The 23,652-nt window shown below is 52.2% G+C and overlaps 3 protein-coding genes across 3 annotated transcripts; all 3 read right to left on the reverse strand.

Moving 5' to 3' along the window:
• Positions 1-3: 3 nt before the first annotated feature.
• Positions 4-20,051, reverse strand: LOC135274549 (mucin-3B-like; the record flags this gene model as incomplete). Its single annotated transcript, XM_064375301.1, has 9 exons — positions 19,844-20,051; positions 16,581-18,428; positions 16,428-16,491; positions 14,460-16,345; positions 9,125-14,300; positions 6,368-8,410; positions 3,662-4,090; positions 2,891-3,499; positions 4-613 (listed from the first exon to the last, which is right to left on the reverse strand). Coding segments are annotated over exons 1-9 (12,726 nt in total), but the record flags the coding sequence as incomplete, so codon positions are not given.
• On the reverse strand, positions 800-2,742 carry LOC135274638 (mucin-3A-like; the record flags this gene model as incomplete). The annotated part of the gene is made up of 3 exons (XM_064375732.1): positions 800-849; positions 939-1,456; positions 2,171-2,742. Coding segments are annotated over 3 exons (1,140 nt in total), but the record flags the coding sequence as incomplete, so codon positions are not given.
• Positions 4,138-6,219, reverse strand: LOC135274639 (mucin-3A-like; the record flags this gene model as incomplete). The annotated part of the gene is made up of 2 exons (XM_064375733.1): positions 4,138-5,438; positions 5,733-6,219. Coding segments are annotated over 2 exons (1,788 nt in total), but the record flags the coding sequence as incomplete, so codon positions are not given.
• Positions 20,052-23,652: the final 3,601 nt, after the last annotated feature.

Genomic DNA, 23,652 nt, shown 5'->3' on the forward strand with positions numbered 1-23,652 from the left:
ATTGGGAGTACTTTGTGAAGTGATCTCAGTGCTGGTGATTGAAGAGGTGAAACTGGGAGTGCTGTGTGAGATGGTCTCGGTGGTGGGGATTGAAGAAGTGACGCTGGAAGTACTGTGTGAGATCGTCTCAGTGCTGGTGATTGAAGAGGTGAAGCTGGGAATACTGTGTGAGGTGGTCTCTGTGGTCTCAGTGGTAGGGATTGAAGAGGTAAAGCTGGGAGTACTGTGTGAGGTGGTCTTGGTACTGGTGATTGAAGAGGTGAAGCTGGGAGTACTGTGTGAGGTGCTCTCAGTGGTAGGGATTGAAGAGGTGACACTGGGAGTACTGTGTGAGGTAGTCTCAGTGCTGGTGATTGAAGAGGTGAAATCGGGAGTACTGTGTGAGGTGGTCTCTGTGGTGAAGACTGAAGAGGTGAAGCTGGGAGTACTATGTGAGGCGGTCTCGGCGGTGGGGATTGAAGAGGTGACGCTGGGAGTACTGTGTGAGGTGGTCTCGGTGCTGGTGATTGAAGAGGTGACGCTGGGAGTACTGTGTGAGGTGGTCTCGGTGCCGGTGATTGAAGAAGTGAAGCTGGGAGTACTGTGTGAGGTGGTCTCAGTGCTGGTGATTGAAGAGGTGAAATTGGGCATACTGGGTGAGGTGGTCTCGGTGGTGGGGATTGAAGAGGTGACACTGGGAGTCCTGTGTAAGGTGGTCTCGGTGCTGGTGATGGAAGAGGTGAAATTGGGAGTACTGTGTGGGGTGGTCTTGGTGGTGGGGATTGAAGAGATGACACTGGGAGTACTGTGTGAGGTTGTATCAGTGCTGGTGATTGAAGAAGTGAAGCTGGGAGTACTGTGTGTGGTGGTCTCAGTGCTGGTGATTGAAGAGGTGAAGCTGAGAGTACTGTGCAAGATGGTCTCAGTGCTGGTGATTGGAGGCATGAAGCTGGGAGTACTGTGTGAGGTGGTCTCGGTGCTGGTGATTGGAGGCATGAAGCTGGGATTACTGCGTGAGGTCCTCTCGGTGCTGGTGATTGAAGAGGTGAAGCTGAGAGTACTGTGTGAGGTGGTCTCAGTGCTGGTGATTGGAGGCGTGAAGCTGGGAGTACTGTGTGAGGTGGTCTCAGTGGTGAAGATTGAAGCGATGAAGCTGGGAATAGTGTGTGAGGTTGTCTCGGTGGTGGGGATTGAAGAGGTGAAGCTGGGAATACTGTGTGTGGTGGTCTCAGTTGTGGGGATTGAAGAGGTGAAGATGGGAGAACTGTGTGGGGTGGTCTCGGTTGTTTGGATTGAAGAGGTGAAGCTGGGAGTACTATATGAGGTGGTCTCAGTGGTGAAGGTTGAAGAGGTGAAGCTGGGAGTAGTGTTTGAGGTGATCTCGGAGGTGGGGATTGAAGAGGTGAGGCTGGGAGTACTACGTGAGGTGGTCTCGGTGGTAGGGATGGAAGAGGTGAAGCTGGGAGTTCTGTGTGAGGTGGTCACAGTGGTGTGGATTGAAGAGGCAAAGCTTGGAGTACTGTGTGATGTGGTCTCAGTAGTGAAGATTGAAGAGGTGAAGTGGGGAATACTGTGTGAGGTTGTCTCGGTGGTAGGAATTGAAGAGGTGAAAGTGGGAGTACTGTGTGAGGTGGTCTTGGTGGCAGCTATCGATGGGGTGAAGCTGGAAGTAGTGTGTAAAGTGGTCTCCGTGGTGAAGATTCTAGATGTGAAGCTGGGAGTACTCAGTAAGGTGGTCGCGGTCGTAGGGATTGAAGAGGTGAAGTTGTGAGTAATATTTGAGGTTGTCTCTGTGGTGAAGATTGAAGAGGTGAAGCTGGGAGTACTGTGTGAGGTGGTCTCAGTGGTGGCTATTGAAGAGGTAGAGTTGGGAGGACTGTGTGAGGCGGTCACAGTGGTTAATATTGAAGAGGTGAAGCTGGGGGTACTGTGTGAGGTGTTCTCTGTGGTGGGGATTGAAGAGGTAAAGCTCAGAGTACTGTCTGAGGTGGTCTTAGTGGTGGGGATTGAAGAAGTGAAGTTGGGAGTACTGTTTGAGGTGGTCTCAGTGGTGAAGATTGAATCGGTGACGCTAGGAGTACTGTGTGAGGTGGTCTTGGTGGTGAATATTGAAGAGATGAAGCTTGTAGTAGTGTGTAAGGTGGTCTCAGTGTTGGGTATTGAAGAGGTGAAGCTGGGAGTACTGTGTGAGGTGGTTTTGGTGGTGGGCATTGAAGAGGTGAAGATGGGAGAGCTGTATGAGGTGAAGTCGGTGTTGGGTATTGAAGAGGTGAAGCTGGGAGTGCTGTGTGAGGTGGTCTCTGCGGTGAACATTGAAGAGGTGAAGCCGGCAGTACTGTGTGAGGTGGTCTCAGTGGTGGTGATTAAAGAGGTGAAGCTGGGAGTAGTGTGTGAGGTGGTCGCAGTGCTGGTGATTGAAGAGGTGAAATTGGGAGTACTGAGTGAGGTGGTCTCAGTGCTGGGGAATGAAGAGGTGAAGCTGGGAGTACTGTGTGAAGTGGTCTCAGGGGTGGGGATTGAAAAGGTGATGCTAGGAGTACTGTGTGAGGTGGTCTTGGTGCTGGTGATTGAAGAGGTAAAATTGGGAGTACTGTGTGAGGTGGTCTCGGTGGTGGGGATTGAAGAGGTGACGCTAGGAATACTGTGTGAGGTGGTCTTGGTGCTGGTGATTGAAGAGGTGAAGCTGGGAGTACTGTGTGAGATGGTCTTGGTGGTGGGGATTGAAGAGGTGAAGCTGGGAGTAGTGTGTGAGGTGGTCTCAGTGCTGGTGATTGAAGAGGTGAAATTGGGAGTACTGAGTGAGGTGGTCTCAGTGCTGGGGATTGAAGAGGTGAAGCTGGGAGTACTGTGTGAAGTGATCTCAGGGGTGGGGATTGAAGAGGTGATGCTACGAGTACTGTGTGAGGTGGCTTTGGTGCTGGTGATTGAAGAAGTGAAGCTGGGAGTACTATGTGAGGTGGTCTCGGTGCTAGTCATTGAAGAAGTGAAGCTGGGAGTACTGTGTGAGGTGGTCTCGTTGCTCGTGATTGAAGAGGTGACACTGGGAGTACTGTGTGAGGTAGTCTCAGTGCTGGTGACTGAAGAGGTGAAATCGGGAGTACTGTGTGAGGTGGTCTCTGTGGTGAAGATTGAAGAGATGAAGCTGGGAGTACTGTGTGAGGTGGTCTCAGTGCTGGTGATTGAAGAGGTGAAATTGGGCGTACTGGGTGAGGTGGTCTCGGTGGTGGGGATTGAAGAGGTGACGCTGGGAGTACTGTGTAGGGTGGTCTCGGTGCTGGTGATTGAAGAGGTGAAATCGGGAGTACTGTGTGAGGTGGTCTTGGTGCTGGTGATTGAAGAGGTGAAATCGGGAGTACTGTGTGAGGTGGTCTTGGTGCTGGTGATTGAAGAGGTGAAGCGGGGAGTACTGTGTGAGATCGTCTGGGTGCTGGTGATTGAAGAGGTGAACCTGGGAGTACTGTGCGAGGTGCTCTCAGTGGTGGGGATTGAAGAGGTGAAATTGGGAGTACTTTGTGAAGTGATCTCAGTGCTGGTGATTGAAGAGGTGAAACTGGGAGTGCTGTGTGAGATGGTCTCGGTGGTGGGGATTGAAGAAGTGACGCTGGAAGTACTGTGTGAGATCGTCTCAGTGCTGGTGATTGAAGAGGTGAAGCTGGGAATACTGTGTGAGGTGGTCTCTGTGGTCTCAGTGGTAGGGATTGAAGAGGTAAAGCTGGGAGTACTGTGTGAGGTGGTCTTGGTACTGGTGATTGAAGAGGTGAAGCTGGGAGTACTGTGTGAGGTGCTCTCAGTGGTAGGGATTGAAGAGGTGACACTGGGAGTACTGTGTGAGGTAGTCTCAGTGCTGGTGATTGAAGAGGTGAAATCGGGAGTACTGTGTGAGGTGGTCTCTGTGGTGAAGACTGAAGAGGTGAAGCTGGGAGTACTATGTGAGGCGGTCTCGGCGGTGGGGATTGAAGAGGTGACGCTGGGAGTACTGTGTGAGGTGGTCTCGGTGCTGGTGATTGAAGAGGTGACGCTGGGAGTACTGTGTGAGGTGGTCTCGGTGCCGGTGATTGAAGAAGTGAAGCTGGGAGTACTGTGTGAGGTGGTCTCAGTGCTGGTGATTGAAGAGGTGAAATTGGGCATACTGGGTGAGGTGGTCTCGGTGGTGGGGATTGAAGAGGTGACACTGGGAGTCCTGTGTAAGGTGGTCTCAGTGCTGGTGATGGAAGAGGTGAAATTGGGAGTACTGTGTGGGGTGGTCTTGGTGGTGGGGATTGAAGAGATGACACTGGGAGTACTGTGTGAGGTTGTATCAGTGCTGGTGATTGAAGAAGTGAAGCTGGGAGTACTGTGTGTGGTGGTCTCAGTGCTGGTGATTGAAGAGGTGAAGCTGAGAGTACTGTGCAAGATGGTCTCAGTGCTGGTGATTGGAGGCATGAAGCTGGGAGTACTGTGTGAGGTGGTCTCGGTGCTGGTGATTGGAGGCATGAAGCTGGGATTACTGCGTGAGGTCCTCTCGGTGCTGGTGATTGAAGAGGTGAAGCTGAGAGTACTGTGTGAGGTGGTCTCAGTGCTGGTGATTGGAGGCGTGAAGCTGGGAGTACTGTGTGAGGTGGTCTCAGTGGTGAAGATTGAAGCGATGAAGCTGGGAATAGTGTGTGAGGTTGTCTCGGTGGTGGGGATTGAAGAGGTGAAGCTGGGAATACTGTGTGTGGTGGTCTCAGTTGTGGGGATTGAAGAGGTGAAGATGGGAGAACTGTGTGGGGTGGTCTCGGTTGTTTGGATTGAAGAGGTGAAGCTGGGAGTACTATATGAGGTGGTCTCAGTGGTGAAGATTGAAGAGGTGAAGCTGGGAGTAGTGTTTGAGGTGATCTCGGAGGTGGGGATTGAAGAGGTGAGGCTGGGAGTACTACGTGAGGTGGTCTCGGTGGTAGGGATGGAAGAGGTGAAGCTGGGAGTTCTGTGTGAGGTGGTCACAGTGGTGTGGATTGAAGAGGCAAAGCTTGGAGTACTGTGTGATGTGGTCTCAGTAGTGAAGATTGAAGAGGTGAAGTGGGGAATACTGTGTGAGGTTGTCTCGGTGGTAGGAATTGAAGAGGTGAAAGTGGGAGTACTGTGTGAGGTGGTCTTGGTGGCAGCTATTGATGGGGTGAAGCTGGAAGTAGTGTGTAAAGTGGTCTCCGTGGTGAAGATTCTAGATGTGAAGCTGGGAGTACTCAGTAAGGTGGTCGCGGTCGTAGGGATTGAAGAGGTGAAGTTGTGAGTAATATTTGAGGTTGTCTCTGTGGTGAAGATTGAAGAGGTGAAGCTGGGAGTACTGTGTGAGGTGGTCTCAGTGGTGGCTATTGAAGAGGTAGAGTTGGGAGGACTGTGTGAGGCGGTCACAGTGGTTAATATTGAAGAGGTGAAGCTGGGGGTACTGTGTGAGGTGTTCTCTGTGGTGGGGATTGAAGAGGTAAAGCTCAGAGTACTGTCTGAGGTGGTCTTAGTGGTGGGGATTGAAGAAGTGAAGTTGGGAGTACTGTTTGAGGTGGTCTCAGTGGTGAAGATTGAATCGGTGACGCTAGGAGTACTGTGTGAGGTGGTCTTGGTGGTGAATATTGAAGAGATGAAGCTTGTAGTAGTGTGTAAGGTGGTCTCAGTGTTGGGTATTGAAGAGGTGAAGCTGGGAGTACTGTGTGAGGTGGTTTTGGTGGTGGGCATTGAAGAGGTGAAGATGGGAGAGCTGTATGAGGTGAAGTCGGTGTTGGGTATTGAAGAGGTGAAGCTGGGAGTGCTGTGTGAGGTGGTCTCTGCGGTGAACATTGAAGAGGTGAAGCCGGCAGTACTGTGTGAGGTGGTCTCAGTGGTGGTGATTAAAGAGGTGAAGCTGGGAGTAGTGTGTGAGGTGGTCGCAGTGCTGGTGATTGAAGAGGTGAAATTGGGAGTACTGAGTGAGGTGGTCTCAGTGCTGGGGAATGAAGAGGTGAAGCTGGGAGTACTGTGTGAAGTGGTCTCAGGGGTGGGGATTGAAAAGGTGATGCTAGGAGTACTGTGTGAGGTGGTCTTGGTGCTGGTGATTGAAGAGGTAAAATTGGGAGTACTGTGTGAGGTGGTCTCGGTGGTGGGGATTGAAGAGGTGACGCTAGGAATACTGTGTGAGGTGGTCTTGGTGCTGGTGATTGAAGAGGTGAAGCTGGGAGTACTGTGTGAGATGGTCTTGGTGGTGGGGATTGAAGAGGTGAAGCTGGGAGTAGTGTGTGAGGTGGTCTCAGTGCTGGTGATTGAAGAGGTGAAATTGGGAGTACTGAGTGAGGTGGTCTCAGTGCTGGGGATTGAAGAGGTGAAGCTGGGAGTACTGTGTGAAGTGATCTCAGGGGTGGGGATTGAAGAGGTGATGCTACGAGTACTGTGTGAGGTGGCTTTGGTGCTGGTGATTGAAGAAGTGAAGCTGGGAGTACTATGTGAGGTGGTCTCGGTGCTAGTCATTGAAGAAGTGAAGCTGGGAGTACTGTGTGAGGTGGTCTCGTTGCTCGTGATTGAAGAGGTGACACTGGGAGTACTGTGTGAGGTAGTCTCAGTGCTGGTGACTGAAGAGGTGAAATCGGGAGTACTGTGTGAGGTGGTCTCTGTGGTGAAGATTGAAGAGATGAAGCTGGGAGTACTGTGTGAGGTGGTCTCAGTGCTGGTGATTGAAGAGGTGAAATTGGGCGTACTGGGTGAGGTGGTCTCGGTGGTGGGGATTGAAGAGGTGACGCTGGGAGTACTGTGTAGGGTGGTCTCGGTGCTGGTGATTGAAGAGGTGAAATCGGGAGTACTGTGTGAGGTGGTCTTGGTGCTGGTGATTGAAGAGGTGAAATCGGGAGTACTGTGTGAGGTGGTCTTGGTGCTGGTGATTGAGGAGGTGAAGCGGGGAGTACTGTGTGAGATCGTCTGGGTGCTGGTGATTGAAGAGGTGAACCTGGGAGTACTGTGCGAGGTCCTCTCAGTGGTGGGGATTGAAGAGGTGAAATTGGGAGTACTTTGTGAAGTGATCTCAGTGCTGGTGATTGAAGAGGTGAAACTGGGAGTGCTGTGTGAGATGGTCTCGGTGGTGGGGATTGAAGAAGTGACGCTGGAAGTACTGTGTGAGATCGTCTCAGTGCTGGTGATTGAAGAGGTGAAGCTGGGAATACTGTGTGAGGTGGTCTCTGTGGTCTCAGTGGTAGGGATTGAAGAGGTAAAGCTGGGAGTACTGTGTGAGGTGGTCTTGGTACTGGTGATTGAAGAGGTGAAGCTGGGAGTACTGTGTGAGGTGCTCTCAGTGGTAGGGATTGAAGAGGTGACACTGGGAGTACTGTGTGAGGTAGTCTCAGTGCTGGTGATTGAAGAGGTGAAATCGGGAGTACTGTGTGAGGTGGTCTCTGTGGTGAAGACTGAAGAGGTGAAGCTGGGAGTACTATGTGAGGTGGTCTCGGCGGTGGGGATTGAAGAGGTGACGCTGGGAGTACTGTGTGAGGTGGTCTCGGTGCTGGTGATTGAAGAGGTGACGCTGGGAGTACTGTGTGAGGTGGTCTCGGTGCCGGTGATTGAAGAAGTGAAGCTGGGAGTACTGTGTGAGGTGGTCTCAGTGCTGGTGATTGAAGAGGTGAAATTGGGCATACTGGGTGAGGTGGTCTCGGTGGTGGGGATTGAAGAGGTGACACTGGGAGTCCTGTGTAAGGTGGTCTCGGTGCTGGTGATGGAAGAGGTGAAATTGGGAGTACTGTGTGGGGTGGTCTTGGTGGTGGGGATTGAAGAGATGACACTGGGAGTACTGTGTGAGGTTGTATCAGTGCTGGTGATTGAAGAAGTGAAGCTGGGAATACTGTGTGTGGTGGTCTCAGTGCTGGTGATTGAAGAGGTGAAGCTGAGAGTACTGTGCAAGATGGTCTCAGTGCTGGTGATTGGAGGCATGAAGCTGGGAGTACTGTGTGAGGTGGTCTCGGTGCTGGTGATTGGAGGCATGAAGCTGGGATTACTGTGTGAGGTCCTCTCGGTGCTGGTGATTGAAGAGGTGAAGCTGAGAGTACTGTGTGAGGTGGTCTCAGTGCTGGTGATTGGAGGCGTGAAGCTGGGAGTACTGTGTGAGGTGGTCTCAGTGGTGAAGATTGAAGCGATGAAGCTGGGAATAGTGTGTGAGGTTGTCTCGGTGGTGGGGATTGAAGAGGTGAAGCTGGGAATACTGTGTGTGGTGGTCTCAGTTGTGGGGATTGAAGAGGTGAAGATGGGAGAACTGTGTGGGGTGGTCTCGGTTGTTTGGATTGAAGAGGTGAAGCTGGGAGTACTATATGAGGTGGTCTCAGTGGTGAAGGTTGAAGAGGTGAAGCTGGGAGTAGTGTTTGAGGTGATCTCGGAGGTGGGGATTGAAGAGGTGAGGCTGGGAGTACTACGTGAGGTGGTCTCGGTGGTAGGGATGGAAGAGGTGAAGCTGGGAGTTCTGTGTGAGGTGGTCACAGTGGTGTGGATTGAAGAGGCAAAGCTTGGAGTACTGTGTGATGTGGTCTCAGTAGTGAAGATTGAAGAGGTGAAGTGGGGAATACTGTGTGAGGTTGTCTCGGTGGTAGGAATTGAAGAGGTGAAAGTGGGAGTACTGTGTGAGGTGGTCTTGGTGGCAGCTATCGATGGGGTGAAGCTGGAAGTAGTGTGTAAAGTGGTCTCCGTGGTGAAGATTCTAGATGTGAAGCTGGGAGTACTCAGTAAGGTGGTCGCGGTCGTAGGGATTGAAGAGGTGAAGTTGTGAGTAATATTTGAGGTTGTCTCTGTGGTGAAGATTGAAGAGGTGAAGCTGGGAGTACTGTGTGAGGTGGTCTCAGTGGTGGCTATTGAAGAGGTAGAGTTGGGAGGACTGTGTGAGGCGGTCACAGTGGTTAATATTGAAGAGGTGAAGCTGGGGGTACTGTGTGAGGTGTTCTCTGTGGTGGGGATTGAAGAGGTAAAGCTCAGAGTACTGTCTGAGGTGGTCTTAGTGGTGGGGATTGAAGAAGTGAAGTTGGGAGTACTGTTTGAGGTGGTCTCAGTGGTGAAGATTGAATCGGTGACGCTAGGAGTACTGTGTGAGGTGGTCTTGGTGGTGAATATTGAAGAGATGAAGCTTGTAGTAGTGTGTAAGGTGGTCTCAGTGTTGGGTATTGAAGAGGTGAAGCTGGGAGTACTGTGTGAGGTGGTTTTGGTGGTGGGCATTGAAGAGGTGAAGATGGGAGAGCTGTATGAGGTGAAGTCGGTGTTGGGTATTGAAGAGGTGAAGCTGGGAGTGCTGTGTGAGGTGGTCTCTGCGGTGAACATTGAAGAGGTGAAGCCGGCAGTACTGTGTGAGGTGGTCTCAGTGGTGGTGATTAAAGAGGTGAAGCTGGGAGTAGTGTGTGAGGTGGTCGCAGTGCTGGTGATTGAAGAGGTGAAATTGGGAGTACTGAGTGAGGTGGTCTCAGTGCTGGGGAATGAAGAGGTGAAGCTGGGAGTACTGTGTGAAGTGGTCTCAGGGGTGGGGATTGAAAAGGTGATGCTAGGAGTACTGTGTGAGGTGGTCTTGGTGCTGGTGATTGAAGAGGTAAAATTGGGAGTACTGTGTGAGGTGGTCTCGGTGGTGGGGATTGAAGAGGTGACGCTAGGAATACTGTGTGAGGTGGTCTTGGTGCTGGTGATTGAAGAGGTGAAGCTGGGAGTACTGTGTGAGATGGTCTTGGTGGTGGGGATTGAAGAGGTGAAGCTGGGAGTAGTGTGTGAGGTGGTCTCAGTGCTGGTGATTGAAGAGGTGAAATTGGGAGTACTGAGTGAGGTGGTCTCAGTGCTGGGGATTGAAGAGGTGAAGCTGGGAGTACTGTGTGAAGTGATCTCAGGGGTGGGGATTGAAGAGGTGATGCTACGAGTACTGTGTGAGGTGGCTTTGGTGCTGGTGATTGAAGAAGTGAAGCTGGGAGTACTATGTGAGGTGGTCTCGGTGCTAGTCATTGAAGAAGTGAAGCTGGGAGTACTGTGTGAGGTGGTCTCGTTGCTCGTGATTGAAGAGGTGACACTGGGAGTACTGTGTGAGGTAGTCTCAGTGCTGGTGACTGAAGAGGTGAAATCGGGAGTACTGTGTGAGGTGGTCTCTGTGGTGAAGATTGAAGAGATGAAGCTGGGAGTACTGTGTGAGGTGGTCTCAGTGCTGGTGATTGAAGAGGTGAAATTGGGCGTACTGGGTGAGGTGGTCTCGGTGGTGGGGATTGAAGAGGTGACGCTGGGAGTACTGTGTAGGGTGGTCTCGGTGCTGGTGATTGAAGAGGTGAAATCGGGAGTACTGTGTGAGGTGGTCTTGGTGCTGGTGATTGAAGAGGTGAAATCGGGAGTACTGTGTGAGGTGGTCTTGGTGCTGGTGATTGAAGAGGTGAAGCGGGGAGTACTGTGTGAGATCGTCTGGGTGCTGGTGATTGAAGAGGTGAACCTGGGAGTACTGTGCGAGGTGCTCTCAGTGGTGGGGATTGAAGAGGTGAAATTGGGAGTACTTTGTGAAGTGATCTCAGTGCTGGTGATTGAAGAGGTGAAACTGGGAGTGCTGTGTGAGATGGTCTCGGTGGTGGGGATTGAAGAAGTGACGCTGGAAGTACTGTGTGAGATCGTCTCAGTGCTGGTGATTGAAGAGGTGAAGCTGGGAATACTGTGTGAGGTGGTCTCTGTGGTCTCAGTGGTAGGGATTGAAGAGGTAAAGCTGGGAGTACTGTGTGAGGTGGTCTTGGTACTGGTGATTGAAGAGGTGAAGCTGGGAGTACTGTGTGAGGTGCTCTCAGTGGTAGGGATTGAAGAGGTGACACTGGGAGTACTGTGTGAGGTAGTCTCAGTGCTGGTGATTGAAGAGGTGAAATCGGGAGTACTGTGTGAGGTGGTCTCTGTGGTGAAGACTGAAGAGGTGAGGCTGGGAGTACTATGTGAGGCGGTCTCGGCGGTGGGGATTGAAGAGGTGACGCTGGGAGTACTGTGTGAGGTGGTCTCGGTGCTGGTGATTGAAGAGGTGACGCTGGGAGTACTGTGTGAGGTGGTCTCGGTGCCGGTGATTGAAGAAGTGAAGCTGGGAGTACTGTGTGAGGTGGTCTCAGTGCTGGTGATTGAAGAGGTGAAATTGGGCATACTGGGTGAGGTGGTCTCGGTGGTGGGGATTGAAGAGGTGACACTGGGAGTCCTGTGTAAGGTGGTCTCAGTGCTGGTGATGGAAGAGGTGAAATTGGGAGTACTGTGTGGGGTGGTCTTGGTGGTGGGGATTGAAGAGATGACACTGGGAGTACTGTGTGAGGTTGTATCAGTGCTGGTGATTGAAGAAGTGAAGCTGGGAGTACTGTGTGTGGTGGTCTCAGTGCTGGTGATTGAAGAGGTGAAGCTGAGAGTACTGTGCAAGATGGTCTCAGTGCTGGTGATTGGAGGCATGAAGCTGGGAGTACTGTGTGAGGTGGTCTCGGTGCTGGTGATTGGAGGCATGAAGCTGGGATTACTGCGTGAGGTCCTCTCGGTGCTGGTGATTGAAGAAGTGAAGCTGAGAGTACTGTGTGAGGTGGTCTCAGTGCTGGTGATTGGAGGCGTGAAGCTGGGAGTACTGTGTGAGGTGGTCTCAGTGGTGAAGATTGAAGCGATGAAGCTGGGAATAGTGTGTGAGGTTGTCTCGGTGGTGGGGATTGAAGAGGTGAAGCTGGGAATACTGTGTGTGGTGGTCTCAGTTGTGGGGATTGAAGAGGTGAAGATGGGAGAACTGTGTGGGGTGGTCTCGGTTGTTTGGATTGAAGAGGTGAAGCTGGGAGTACTATATGAGGTGGTCTCAGTGGTGAAGATTGAAGAGGTGAAGCTGGGAGTAGTGTTTGAGGTGATCTCGGAGGTGGGGATTGAAGAGGTGAGGCTGGGAGTACTACGTGAGGTGGTCTCGGTGGTAGGGATGGAAGAGGTGAAGCTGGGAGTTCTGTGTGAGGTGGTCACAGTGGTGTGGATTGAAGAGGCAAAGCTTGGAGTACTGTGTGATGTGGTCTCAGTAGTGAAGATTGAAGAGGTGAAGTGGGGAATACTGTGTGAGGTTGTCTCGGTGGTAGGAATTGAAGAGGTGAAAGTGGGAGTACTGTGTGAGGTGGTCTTGGTGGCAGCTATTGATGGGGTGAAGCTGGAAGTAGTGTGTAAAGTGGTCTCCGTGGTGAAGATTCTAGATGTGAAGCTGGGAGTACTCAGTAAGGTGGTCGCGGTCGTAGGAATTGAAGAGGTGAAGTTGTGAGTAATATTTGAGGTTGTCTCTGTGGTGAAGATTGAAGAGGTGAAGCTGGGAGTACTGTGTGAGGTGGTCTCAGTGGTGGCTATTGAAGAGGTAGAGTTGGGAGGACTGTGTGAGGCGGTCACAGTGGTTAATATTGAAGAGGTGAAGCTGGGGGTACTGTGTGAGGTGTTCTCTGTGGTGGGGATTGAAGAGGTAAAGCTCAGAGTACTGTCTGAGGTGGTCTTAGTGGTGGGGATTGAAGAAGTGAAGTTGGGAGTACTGTTTGAGGTGGTCTCAGTGGTGAAGATTGAATCGGTGACGCTAGGAGTACTGTGTGAGGTGGTCTTGGTGGTGAATATTGAAGAGATGAAGCTTGTAGTAGTGTGTAAGGTGGTCTCAGTGTTGGGTATTGAAGAGGTGAAGCTGGGAGTACTGTGTGAGGTGGTTTTGGTGGTGGGCATTGAAGAGGTGAAGATGGGAGAGCTGTATGAGGTGAAGTCGGTGTTGGGTATTGAAGAGGTGAAGCTGGGAGTGCTGTGTGAGGTGGTCTCTGCGGTGAACATTGAAGAGGTGAAGCCGGCAGTACTGTGTGAGGTGGTCTCAGTGGTGGTGATTAAAGAGGTGAAGCTGGGAGTAGTGTGTGAGGTGGTCGCAGTGCTGGTGATTGAAGAGGTGAAATTGGGAGTACTGAGTGAGGTGGTCTCAGTGCTGGGGAATGAAGAGGTGAAGCTGGGAGTACTGTGTGAAGTGGTCTCAGGGGTGGGGATTGAAAAGGTGATGCTAGGAGTACTGTGTGAGGTGGTCTTGGTGCTGGTGATTGAAGAGGTAAAATTGGGAGTACTGTGTGAGGTGGTCTCGGTGGTGGGGATTGAAGAGGTGACGCTAGGAATACTGTGTGAGGTGGTCTTGGTGCTGGTGATTGAAGAGGTGAAGCTGGGAGTACTGTGTGAGATGGTCTTGGTGGTGGGGATTGAAGAGGTGAAGCTGGGAGTAGTGTGTGAGGTGGTCTCAGTGCTGGTGATTGAAGAGGTGAAATTGGGAGTACTGAGTGAGGTGGTCTCAGTGCTGGGGATTGAAGAGGTGAAGCTGGGAGTACTGTGTGAAGTGATCTCAGGGGTGGGGATTGAAGAGGTGATGCTACGAGTACTGTGTGAGGTGGTTTTGGTGCTGGTGATTGAAGAAGTGAAGCTGGGAGTACTATGTGAGGTGGTCTCGGTGCTAGTCATTGAAGAAGTGAAGCTGGGAGTACTGTGTGAGGTGGTCTCGTTGCTCGTGATTGAAGAGGTGACACTGGGAGTACTGTGTGAGGTAGTCTCAGTGCTGGTGACTGAAGAGGTGAAATCGGGAGTACTGTGTGAGGTGGTCTCTGTGGTGAAGATTGAAGAGATGAAGCTGGGAGTACTGTGTGAGGTGGTCTCAGTGCTGGTGATTGAAGAGGTGAAATTGGGCGTACTGGGTGAGGTGGTCTCGGTGGTGGGGATTGAAGAGGTGACGCTGGGAGTACTGTGTAGGGTGGTCTCGGTGCTGGTGATTGAAGAGGTGAAATCGGGAGTACTGTGTGAGGTGGTCTTGGTGCTGGTGATTGAAGAGGTGAAATCGGGAGTACTGTGTGAGGTGGTCTTGGTGCTGGTGATTGAGGAGGTGAAGCGGGGAGTACTGTGTGAGATCGTCTGGGTGCTGGTGATTGAAGAGGTGAACCTGGGAGTACTGTGCGAGGTGCTCTCAGTGGTGGGGATTGAAGAGGTGAAATTGGGAGTACTTTGTGAAGTGATCTCAGTGCTGGTGATTGAAGAGGTGAAACTGGGAGTGCTGTGTGAGATGGTCTCGGTGGTGGGGATTGAAGAAGTGACGCTGGAAGTACTGTGTGAGATCGTCTCAGTGCTGGTGATTGAAGAGGTGAAGCTGGGAATACTGTGTGAGGTGGTCTCTGTGGTCTCAGTGGTAGGGATTGAAGAGGTAAAGCTGGGAGTACTGTGTGAGGTGGTCTTGGTACTGGTGATTGAAGAGGTGAAGCTGGGAGTACTGTGTGAGGTGCTCTCAGTGGTAGGGATTGAAGAGGTGACACTGGGAGTACTGTGTGAGGTAGTCTCAGTGCTGGTGATTGAAGAGGTGAAATCGGGAGTACTGTGTGAGGTGGTCTCTGTGGTGAAGACTGAAGAGGTGAAGCTGGGAGTACTATGTGAGGTGGTCTCGGCGGTGGGGATTGAAGAGGTGACGCTGGGAGTACTGTGTGAGGTGGTCTCGGTGCTGGTGATTGAAGAGGTGACGCTGGGAGTACTGTGTGAGGTGGTCTCGGTGCCGGTGATTGAAGAAGTGAAGCTGGGAGTACTGTGTGAGGTGGTCTCAGTGCTGGTGATTGAAGAGGTGAAATTGGGCATACTGGGTGAGGTGGTCTCGGTGGTGGGGATTGAAGAGGTGACACTGGGAGTCCTGTGTAAGGTGGTCTCGGTGCTGGTGATGGAAGAGGTGAAATTGGGAGTACTGTGTGGGGTGGTCTTGGTGGTGGGGATTGAAGAGATGACACTGGGAGTACTGTGTGAGGTTGTATCAATGCTGGTGATTGAAGAAGTGAAGCTGGGAATACTGTGTGTGGTGGTCTCAGTGCTGGTGATTGAAGAGGTGAAGCTGAGAGTACTGTGCAAGATGGTCTCAGTGCTGGTGATTGGAGGCATGAAGCTGGGAGTACTGTGTGAGGTGGTCTCGGTGCTGGTGATTGGAGGCATGAAGCTGGGATTACTGTGTGAGGTCCTCTCGGTGCTGGTGATTGAAGAGGTGAAGCTGAGAGTACTGTGTGAGGTGGTCTCAGTGCTGGTGATTGGAGGCGTGAAGCTGGGAGTACTGTGTGAGGTGGTCTCAGTGGTGAAGATTGAAGCGATGAAGCTGGGAATAGTGTGTGAGGTTGTCTCGGTGGTGGGGATTGAAGAGGTGAAGCTGGGAATACTGTGTGTGGTGGTCTCAGTTGTGGGGATTGAAGAGGTGAAGATGGGAGAACTGTGTGGGGTGGTCTCGGTTGTTTGGATTGAAGAGGTGAAGCTGGGAGTACTATATGAGGTGGTCTCAGTGGTGAAGGTTGAAGAGGTGAAGCTGGGAGTAGTGTTTGAGGTGATCTCGGAGGTGGGGATTGAAGAGGTGAGGCTGGGAGTACTACGTGAGGTGGTCTCGGTGGTAGGGATGGAAGAGGTGAAGCTGGGAGTTCTGTGTGAGGTGGTCACAGTGGTGTGGATTGAAGAGGCAAAGCTTGGAGTACTGTGTGATGTGGTCTCAGTAGTGAAGATTGAAGAGGTGAAGTGGGGAATACTGTGTGAGGTTTTCTCGGTGGTAGGAATTAAAGAGGTGAAAGTGGGAGTACTGTGTGAGGTGGTCTTGGTGGCAGCTATTGATGGGGTGAAGCTGGAAGTAGTGTGTAAAGTGGTCTCCGTGGTGAAGATTCTAGATGTGAAGCTGGGAGTACTCAGTAAGGTGGTCGCGGTCGTAGGGATTGAAGAGGTGAAGTTGTGAGTAATATTTGAGGTTGTCTCTGTGGTGAAGATTGAAGAGGTGAAGCTGGGAGTACTGTGTGAGGTGGTCTCAGTGGTGGCTATTGAAGAGGTAGAGTTGGGAGGACTGTGTGAGGCGGTCACAGTGGTTAATATTGAAGAGGTGAAGCTGGGGGTACTGTGTGAGGTGTTCTCTGTGGTGGGGATTGAAGAGGTAAAGCTCAGAGTACTGTCTGAGGTGGTCTTAGTGGTGGGGATTGAAGAAGTGAAGTTGGGAGTACTGTTTGAGGTGGTCTCAGTGGTGAAGATTGAATAGGTGACGCTAGGAGTACTGTGTGAGGTGGTCTTGGTGGTGAATATTGAAGAGATGAAGCTTGTAGTAGTGTGTAAGGTGGTCTCAGTGTTGGGTATTGAAGAGGTGAAGCTGGGAGTACTGTGTGAGGTGGTTTTGGTGGTGGGCATTGAAGAGGTGAAGATGGGAGAGCTGTATGAGGTGAAGTCGGTGTTGGGTATTGAAGAGGTGAAGCTGGGAGTGCTGTGTGAGGTGGTCTCTGCGGTGAACATTGAAGAGGTGAAGCCGGCAGTACTGTGTGAGGTGGTCTCAGTGGTGGTGATTAAAGAGGTGAAGCTGGGAGTAGTGTGTGAGGTGGTCTCAGTGCTGGTGATTGAAGAGGTGAAATTGGGAGTACTGAGTGAGGTGGTCTCAGTGCTGGGGAATGAAGAGGTGAAGCTGGGAGTACTGTGTGAAGTGGTCTCAGGGGTGGGGATTGAAGAGGTGATGCTAGGAGTACCGTGTGAGGTGGTCTTGGTGCTGGTGATTGAAGAGGTAAAATTGGGAGTACTGTGTGAGGTGGTCTCGGTGGTGGGGATTGAAGAGGTGACGCTAGGAGTACTGTGTGAGGTGGTCTTGGTGCTGGTGATTGAAGAGGTGAAGCTGGGAGTACTGTGTGAGGTGGTCTTGGTACTGGTGATTGAAGAGGTGAAGCTGGGAGTACTGTGTGAGGTGCTCTCAGTGGTAGGGATTGAAGAGGTGACACTGGGAGTACTGTGTGAGGTAGTCTCAGTGCTGGTGATTGAAGAGGTGAAATCGGGAGTACTGTGTGAGGTGGTCTCAGTGCTGGTGATTGAAGAGGTGACGCTGGGAGTATTGTGTGAGGTGGTCTCGGTGCCGGTGATTGAAGAAGTGAAGCTGGGAGTACTGTGTGAGGTGGTCTCAGTGCTGGCGATTGAAGAGGTGAAATTGGGCGTAGTGGGTGAGGTGGTCTCGGTGGTGGGGATTGAAGAGGTGACGCTGGGAGTACTGTTTAAGGTGGTCTCGGTGCTGGTGATTGAAGAAGTGAAGCTGGGAGTACTGTGTGAGGTGATCTCAGTGCTGATGACTGAAGAGGTGAAATTGGGAGTATTGGGTGAGGTGGTCTCAGTGCTGGTGATGGAAGAGGTGAAATTGGGAGTACTGTGTGGGGTGGTCTTGGTGGTGGGGATTGAAGAGATGACACTGGGAGTACTGTGTGAGGTTGTATCAGTGCTGGTGATTGAAGAAGTGAAGCTGGGAGTACTGTGTGAGGTGGTCTCAGTGCTGGTGATTGAAGAGGTGAAACTGGCACTACTGGGTAAGGTGGTCTCAGTGCTGGTGATTGAAGAAGTGAAGCTGGAAGTACTGTGGGATGTGATCTCAGTGGTGGTGGTGAACAAGTTTGTTGTAGAAGTCCTGGCTGTTTCTGTGGTCCGGAGAAAGGAAGAGGTGGGTGGGAGAGTAATGGTGGTGGACAATATACCTGTTGTAATTGTGGAAAAGGTGATTTTGGTCATGGAGTCTGGGACAGTGCTAGTGGGAAAAGTAGGGTGGGTGGTCTCAGATGTAGGTGTAGACCTGGTGATGGTAGTGGGGAGTGTGGTCACCAAGGCAGATGGAGGCGTGGTATTTGTGGTATGACTGGTGATCGTTTCTGTTCTCGGGACAGGTGTGGAAGATAAAATGCTACTGGTGAGTGTTGATAATATATTAGTGGCTGTGGGCTGAGACGCCGTAGTTGTCATAGAAGTCACTGTCTTTGTGGAAGTGGTTGAGGAAGTGATGGGGGTGGTAGAAGTCACTGCTGTTGTGAGGGTCGTAAACACGGGAGTTGGGGACAGGGTCGTATGGACGCTTCCAGTGGGCAGGGTCGTCCTTTCTGTGGTTCTAGTTGCAGAGGAGATCGTAGTGTGGAAGGCTGTGTGTGTGGCTGAGACAGAGGAGGAGGGCGACACCGTCACTGTGGGAGTTTCCCTTGCTGTGGTGATAGAGGGAGAAGAGGTCACCGCTGAGGTTCCTTCCTCAGTAGTGGTAATAGGGTAAGTACTGGTGACGGTGGCCACTGGCGTCTGTGTCTCGGGAGTGGGGGTGTAAGAGCTGGTGAAGGCCACCTGCGTCGTGGTCACGCAGATGGAGGTGGGGTGGGAGACGGTGATTATAAAGCTCGTTGGATATGCGCACTCAGTGGTGGCCGCATAGACCAAGACAGTGGGTGGACTGGTTTCAACCTTGAAGGCAAACTTGGAGGCCGGGGTGGTTGAGGTGTTGGAACTGACTGGAGAACTGAGCAATATTTCAGGGATGAGTGTGTCATGGGGGGAGGTAGTGCGAGTCATAGGTGCATTTTCCCTGTGGCCTGGAGCAGGAGAGGCGATCTGGGGGACACCGAGTGGCCGCCCAGCCGCGCCTCTGGAGTGTGGAGAATTGCTGAGCACGGCATGGGCTGCTTCCGCGGTGGGGAAAGGCACGTGAGAGACGGATGTGGCCGTGGATAAAGGTCCTGCATTGGCGGCAGAGCAGAGGAATCCACTGGTGAACCGGTGGGTCATGCGGTCACATCACACCAAGTAAGCTCCCACTCACCCATTTTCCAGCCAGCATCACAGAGGGCAGGACGTGCCACAGCTCACTCCTGCATGGGAGGCAGTTTGGAGCTGGGCGCTGTGGGGTGCTGGAGCTCCCTGACTGTCTGCTGCCAGTGGGGTGTGGGAGCCCTCATCCCTCACCCGTCCTTGACCTTATCAGGACCAGTCCTTCTGTCCTGGGGTAGCCAAGCTCAGCAGCCCCCTCCCCTCCCTTCCGGCCTCTGAACACACCCCGTCCCCTCCTCCCTCTGCCCCTTTCTCTCCTCCCTCTGCTGCTGCCTGGAGCCCTCCTGTCCCCCACCCACAACCTTCTGCTCCCACCTCGGCTTCTCCCCACACCCTGCTGCTGTCTGGACTGACTCCTCCTTTCAAAAAGGAAAGAAGAGAACACAACTATTTTCTGTCAAGGAGTGCATCACAGAAACCAGCAGACAGATAAAGAAAGAGGCCCTGGGGCCTCATGTCTCAGCCTAGCTCTCGGGTGCCAGGGAAGAAGGGTCAGGGGTTATGAGAACCCCCAGGCTACAGTCCTTGGCTCTGGACGTGGCCCTGGAGGTGACTGAGAAGGGGACTCATGGGCCTCTAGGGTGGACGGCCTGGGATCGGGGATCAGAAGAGACACTGGAGGAAGAGTGAAGGGAAGCACAGAGGAGTGGGGGGTGTCCCTGCAGGGTGGAAGAGAGAAGCCGGGAACCCCACGCCGGGTCATCTCGGATGCACCCTTGGAAGTGAAGTGGACCTTAGAAGCTGCCCGCCCCAGCTCTGGGGCCAACAGCTGTCCTCTGACACCTGGGCCCTGGCCAGGGGTGAGAGAATGATGGCACAGCTTGGGAGGAGCCGCAGGGGACAAAAGGCAAAGAGGCTGAAACCAGAGGAGGGAGACCAGGGGCAGAAGTCAGAGGGCTGTCAGGGAGGGGAGGCCAGTGTGGAGGGGGCGCTGGGGCTGGGGGCGTGAGGCGGGTGACAAGAAGGAGTCAAGGCAGGAAGGGCACTGCTCTGGGAAGACATGACTCCCTCCCTCCACCCTGCATCTGCAGATACAGGTCGGGGCGCAGCCCCTGCAACCTGCCCAGTGTGTGGCGGAGAGTGACAGCGGGGACCCGGCTCCTTCGCTCCTTCCCAACCTGGCTTTTCCCCGCACCTGGAGCTCTGAGAAACCCCTCCTCATCCCCCGGCCCCCAGGCCATGCCTCAGTTCTCCCTGCACCCAGAACTCCAAGCAGCCTCTCCTTATCCCCCCTCCCCAGGCCTCAGAGCCACCTGCCCCTCCCCTCCCCTGGAATATCACATCAGGAGCTTCTCTCCAGCCCCCTCCCGCCTCTCCCCCTCACCTGTGGCCCCTGGGGAGGCCTTGAGCATCCAGAGGAGGCCGAGGAACCACAGCAGCTGCATGGGTCCAGTGGGCAGGGGGCTGGGGCAGAGCAGGCTCCAGGGCCAGGACAGCGGCAGGGACGTGGCCCGAGGTGTCCACAAAATGAAAGTGCTGGTTGTCTGTTCTGCTGAGCCTGAGAGTTGAGCCTCACCTTTGTACCGCCCCACCTCACCCCTCTTCCTCCCTTCTCCCTGCATCCGGACAGACCGAAGTCAGCGCTGTGGGAAGCAGGGACATGAGGAAAAAGATAGGACAAGTCCAGGAGGTGTCAGGCAGGGAGAGCTGCTGGTGGCCCAGCCCCACAGCCTGCCTGGCCCACATGGAGCTTCCTGGAAGCTGTCCCCCCTCCCCCACACACCTGAAGGGTACTCTTGACCGAGGGCTTGGACTCTGGAGTCTGGGCTGACTCCTGCAGCCTCTCTTTCAATTTCTCCTGCTAGGGAGAAAGTGGCACCTCCCTCTCCTTCACCCACCTCTGTCCCTCAGTCTGCCCGTGCTCCATCCTGCCCCCCAGGACCCCACAGGCCAGATCAAACCATGGGAGTAATTAACACAGAATTTCATCTGAAGTAATTTTATTATCTGAATAGTTAGGGCTAGGTCCCAGAAAAAGAAACACGGACGACCAGAGGAAACACTAGTTTAGGCCAAAATACTAGTTTAGGCCCAGCGCAGTGGCTCTCACCCGTAATCTTAGCACTTTGGGAGGCTGAGGTGGGCGGATCACTTGAGGTCAGGAGTTCGAGACCAGCCTGGCCAAAAGGGTAAAACCCTGTCTCTACCAAAAATACAAAAATTAGCCAAGCTTGGTGGCATGCACCTGTAATCAATCCCAGCTACTCGGGAGACTGAGGGAGGAGAATTGCTTTTTTGAGAGTCTCGCTCTGTCATCCAGGCTGCAGTGCAGTAGCACAATCTCAGCTCAGTGCAACCTCTGTCTTCCAGGTCCAAATGATTCTCCTGCCTCTGCTTCCTAAGTAGCTAGGACTACAGTTGTGCACCACCAAGCCCAGCTAATTTTTTTTTTTTTTTTTTTTTTTTTTTTTTTTTGTATTTTTGGTAGAGATGGGGTTTTAGCATGTTGGCCAGGCTGGTCTTGAACTCTTGGCCTCCAGTCATCCACCCGCCTTGGCCTCCCAAAGTGCTGGATGACAGGCATGAGCCACCGCGCCTGGCCCACCATCTGTAGCTTGATTTCCTTCCTACACTCTGCAGCCTCTTCTGGGTACTCCAGTGCACACTGAGGACTGGTGAGGTTTTGGCCAAGCAGACAGTAGAGCAAGGGAAGACCACGGTGAGAAGGTACATACACTATTTCCATGGCTCTGCAGGGGAGCTAAGGCGTATGAATGCCTTGAAGGATGAGGAGGCACGTGCTCGGTTGAGCATGATGTTTGCTGGGGAGAGTGCGGTGGTGCTGGTGCATTGTGGGTGACAGGAGCAGTAAGACCAAGCTGAGGTGTTTGGACATCAAAGGAATCTCTGTGGGCAGAGTAGGGCTGGAGATGCCTCTGTAAGGCAGACCAGCATCAGACAGGCTGTTGAGAGGCTCCCAAAGCCATCCTGGGAGGAAGACACGAAGGCCCCATTGGGAACCTGGTTCCCTTGGAAATGGGGGCTCCACTTGATGGTTGGCTGTGGGATACTGAGATGGATGGTCCAGGAGGCTGTGTTCACAGGGAGGAGAGGAGCCTCTTTTGCTGGATGACGAGGGTCTCCAGTTGGGCCTGTTGAGTTTGGGGTGATGGTGAAGTTTCTGGGTGTAGCTGTCCTGGAGGCCTGCGTTGCAGAGGAGGGCTTCTGGGACAGGTCCACTGCCATGGTCCCAGTCCATACTACAGGCTGGGGTGTGAGAATGTGGGTGCTCACCATGCACTCAGTCAGCCGGCACCTTGGTCTTGAACTTTGCAGCCTCTAGAACTATGAGAAATTACCCCAAAACCTAAAATGCAATTAAAAAAAAAAAAAGAACTGTGAGAAATAAATCTCTATTTTTTTTTAAGAGATGGAGGTCTTGTTTTGTTGCCCAGGCTTGCCTAACTCCTGGGCTCAAGCCATCCTCCCATCTCCACCTCCCAAAGTGCTGGGATTACAGGCATGTGCCACTGTGCCCAGCCAACTTCTATTGTTTAAGCCACCAGTCTATGGTATTTGCTATGGCTGCCCAAGCTGACTAAGACAGGCTGCCTTCAAGATTTTCTTGGCCTGGCGTGGTGTTTCACGCCTGAAGTCCCAACACTTTGGGAGGCCAAGGCAGGCGGATCATGAGGTCAGGATACCGAGACCATCCTGGCCAACATGGTGAAACCCCGTCTCTACTAAAATGCAAAAGAAAAAAAAAATTTAGCCAATCATGATGGTGTGTGCCTGTAGTCCCAGCTACTCAGGAGGCTGAGGCAGGGGAATCACTTGAACCTGGGAGGCGGAGGTTTCAGTGAGCTGAGATCGCACCACTGCACTATAGCCTGGTGACAGAGCAAGACTTCATCTCAAAAAAACAAAAAAGAATGATTTTCTCTTCATCAGTTGTGTGCAGTGATTCACGCCTGCAATTCCAGTGCTTTGGGAGGCCTCAGCCTGGGCAACGGAGTGAGATGGCTCATGCCTGTAATCCCAACACTGGGAGGCTGAGGCAGTAGGATTCCTTGAGCCCAGGAGTTTGAGACCAGCTCAGGCAACATAGGGTGACCTTGTCCCTTAAATAAAAATTAGCTGGTCATAGTGGTGCATGCATATAGTCTTAGCTACTTGGGAGAATGTGGGGAGAGGATCTCTTGAGTCCAAGATTTCGAAGCTGCAGTGAGCTGAGATTGTACCATTGCACCCCAGCCTGGGTGACAGAGTGAGGCCCTGTCTCAAAAAATTTTTTCTCTCTTTATCTTTGATTTTCAGCAATTTGACTCTGACTATAATGTCTGTGCCTTGCAGGCCTTCGTTTATTTTGGGGAAATTCTTAGTGATTATTGTCTTCATATATTACTCCTGTCCTATTCTCTCTCTCTTCTCCTTCTGAGACTCCAACAAGATGTATGTTAGACCATTCCATATTGGACTACAGCTCTTGGTTACTCTGTTCTGCACACATCCCCACCATCCATTTCTGTGTTTTAATTTGAGTAATTTTTATTGACTTACCTTCAGTCAATTGACTGAAGATGAAAATGGGCTTATCTTCAGCTTTTATTGACTTGTCTTCACTAATTCTTTCCTCTACTGTGTCTTACCTGCTGATCCTCCTGTTGAAAGGAAATCTTTGGCCAGGTGCAATGGCTCACACTTGTAATCCCAGCACTTTGGGAGGCTGAGGTGGGAGGATAGCTTGAGCTCAGGAGTTTGAGGCCAGCCTGGGCAACACAGTGAGACCCCATCTCTACAAAAAATACCAGAAAAAAATTAGCTGGGTGCGGTGACGTGCACCTGTAGTCCCAGCTACTTGGGAGTAGCTGAGATAGGAGAAGGCTGAGATAGGAGGACTGCTTGGGTTCAGGAGGTCAAGGCTGCAGGGAGCTGTGATTGTGCCACTGCATTCCAGCCTGGGCAACAGAGAGAGACCTTGTCTCAAGTAATAACAATAATAATAATAAATTTCAAAAATTAGAAAAGAACTCTTCATCTCTGATATTGTGGTTTTTATTTCTATCATCTTCATTTGAGAGAGGCCTCTTGAGAGGCACCGAGAGCCATCCTGGAAAAGCCGATGGACAGCCCAGGAAGCTGTATTGAGTGGGAGGACAGGAACTTCTCTTTGACAGATGACAGTGGTCTCCA

This window comes from Aotus nancymaae, unplaced genomic scaffold (assembly GCF_030222135.1).
Source record: "Aotus nancymaae isolate 86718 unplaced genomic scaffold, 86718_ANA_hifiasm-v0.15.2.pri h1tg000012l, whole genome shotgun sequence".
Taxonomy (NCBI): domain Eukaryota; kingdom Metazoa; phylum Chordata; class Mammalia; order Primates; family Aotidae; genus Aotus; species Aotus nancymaae.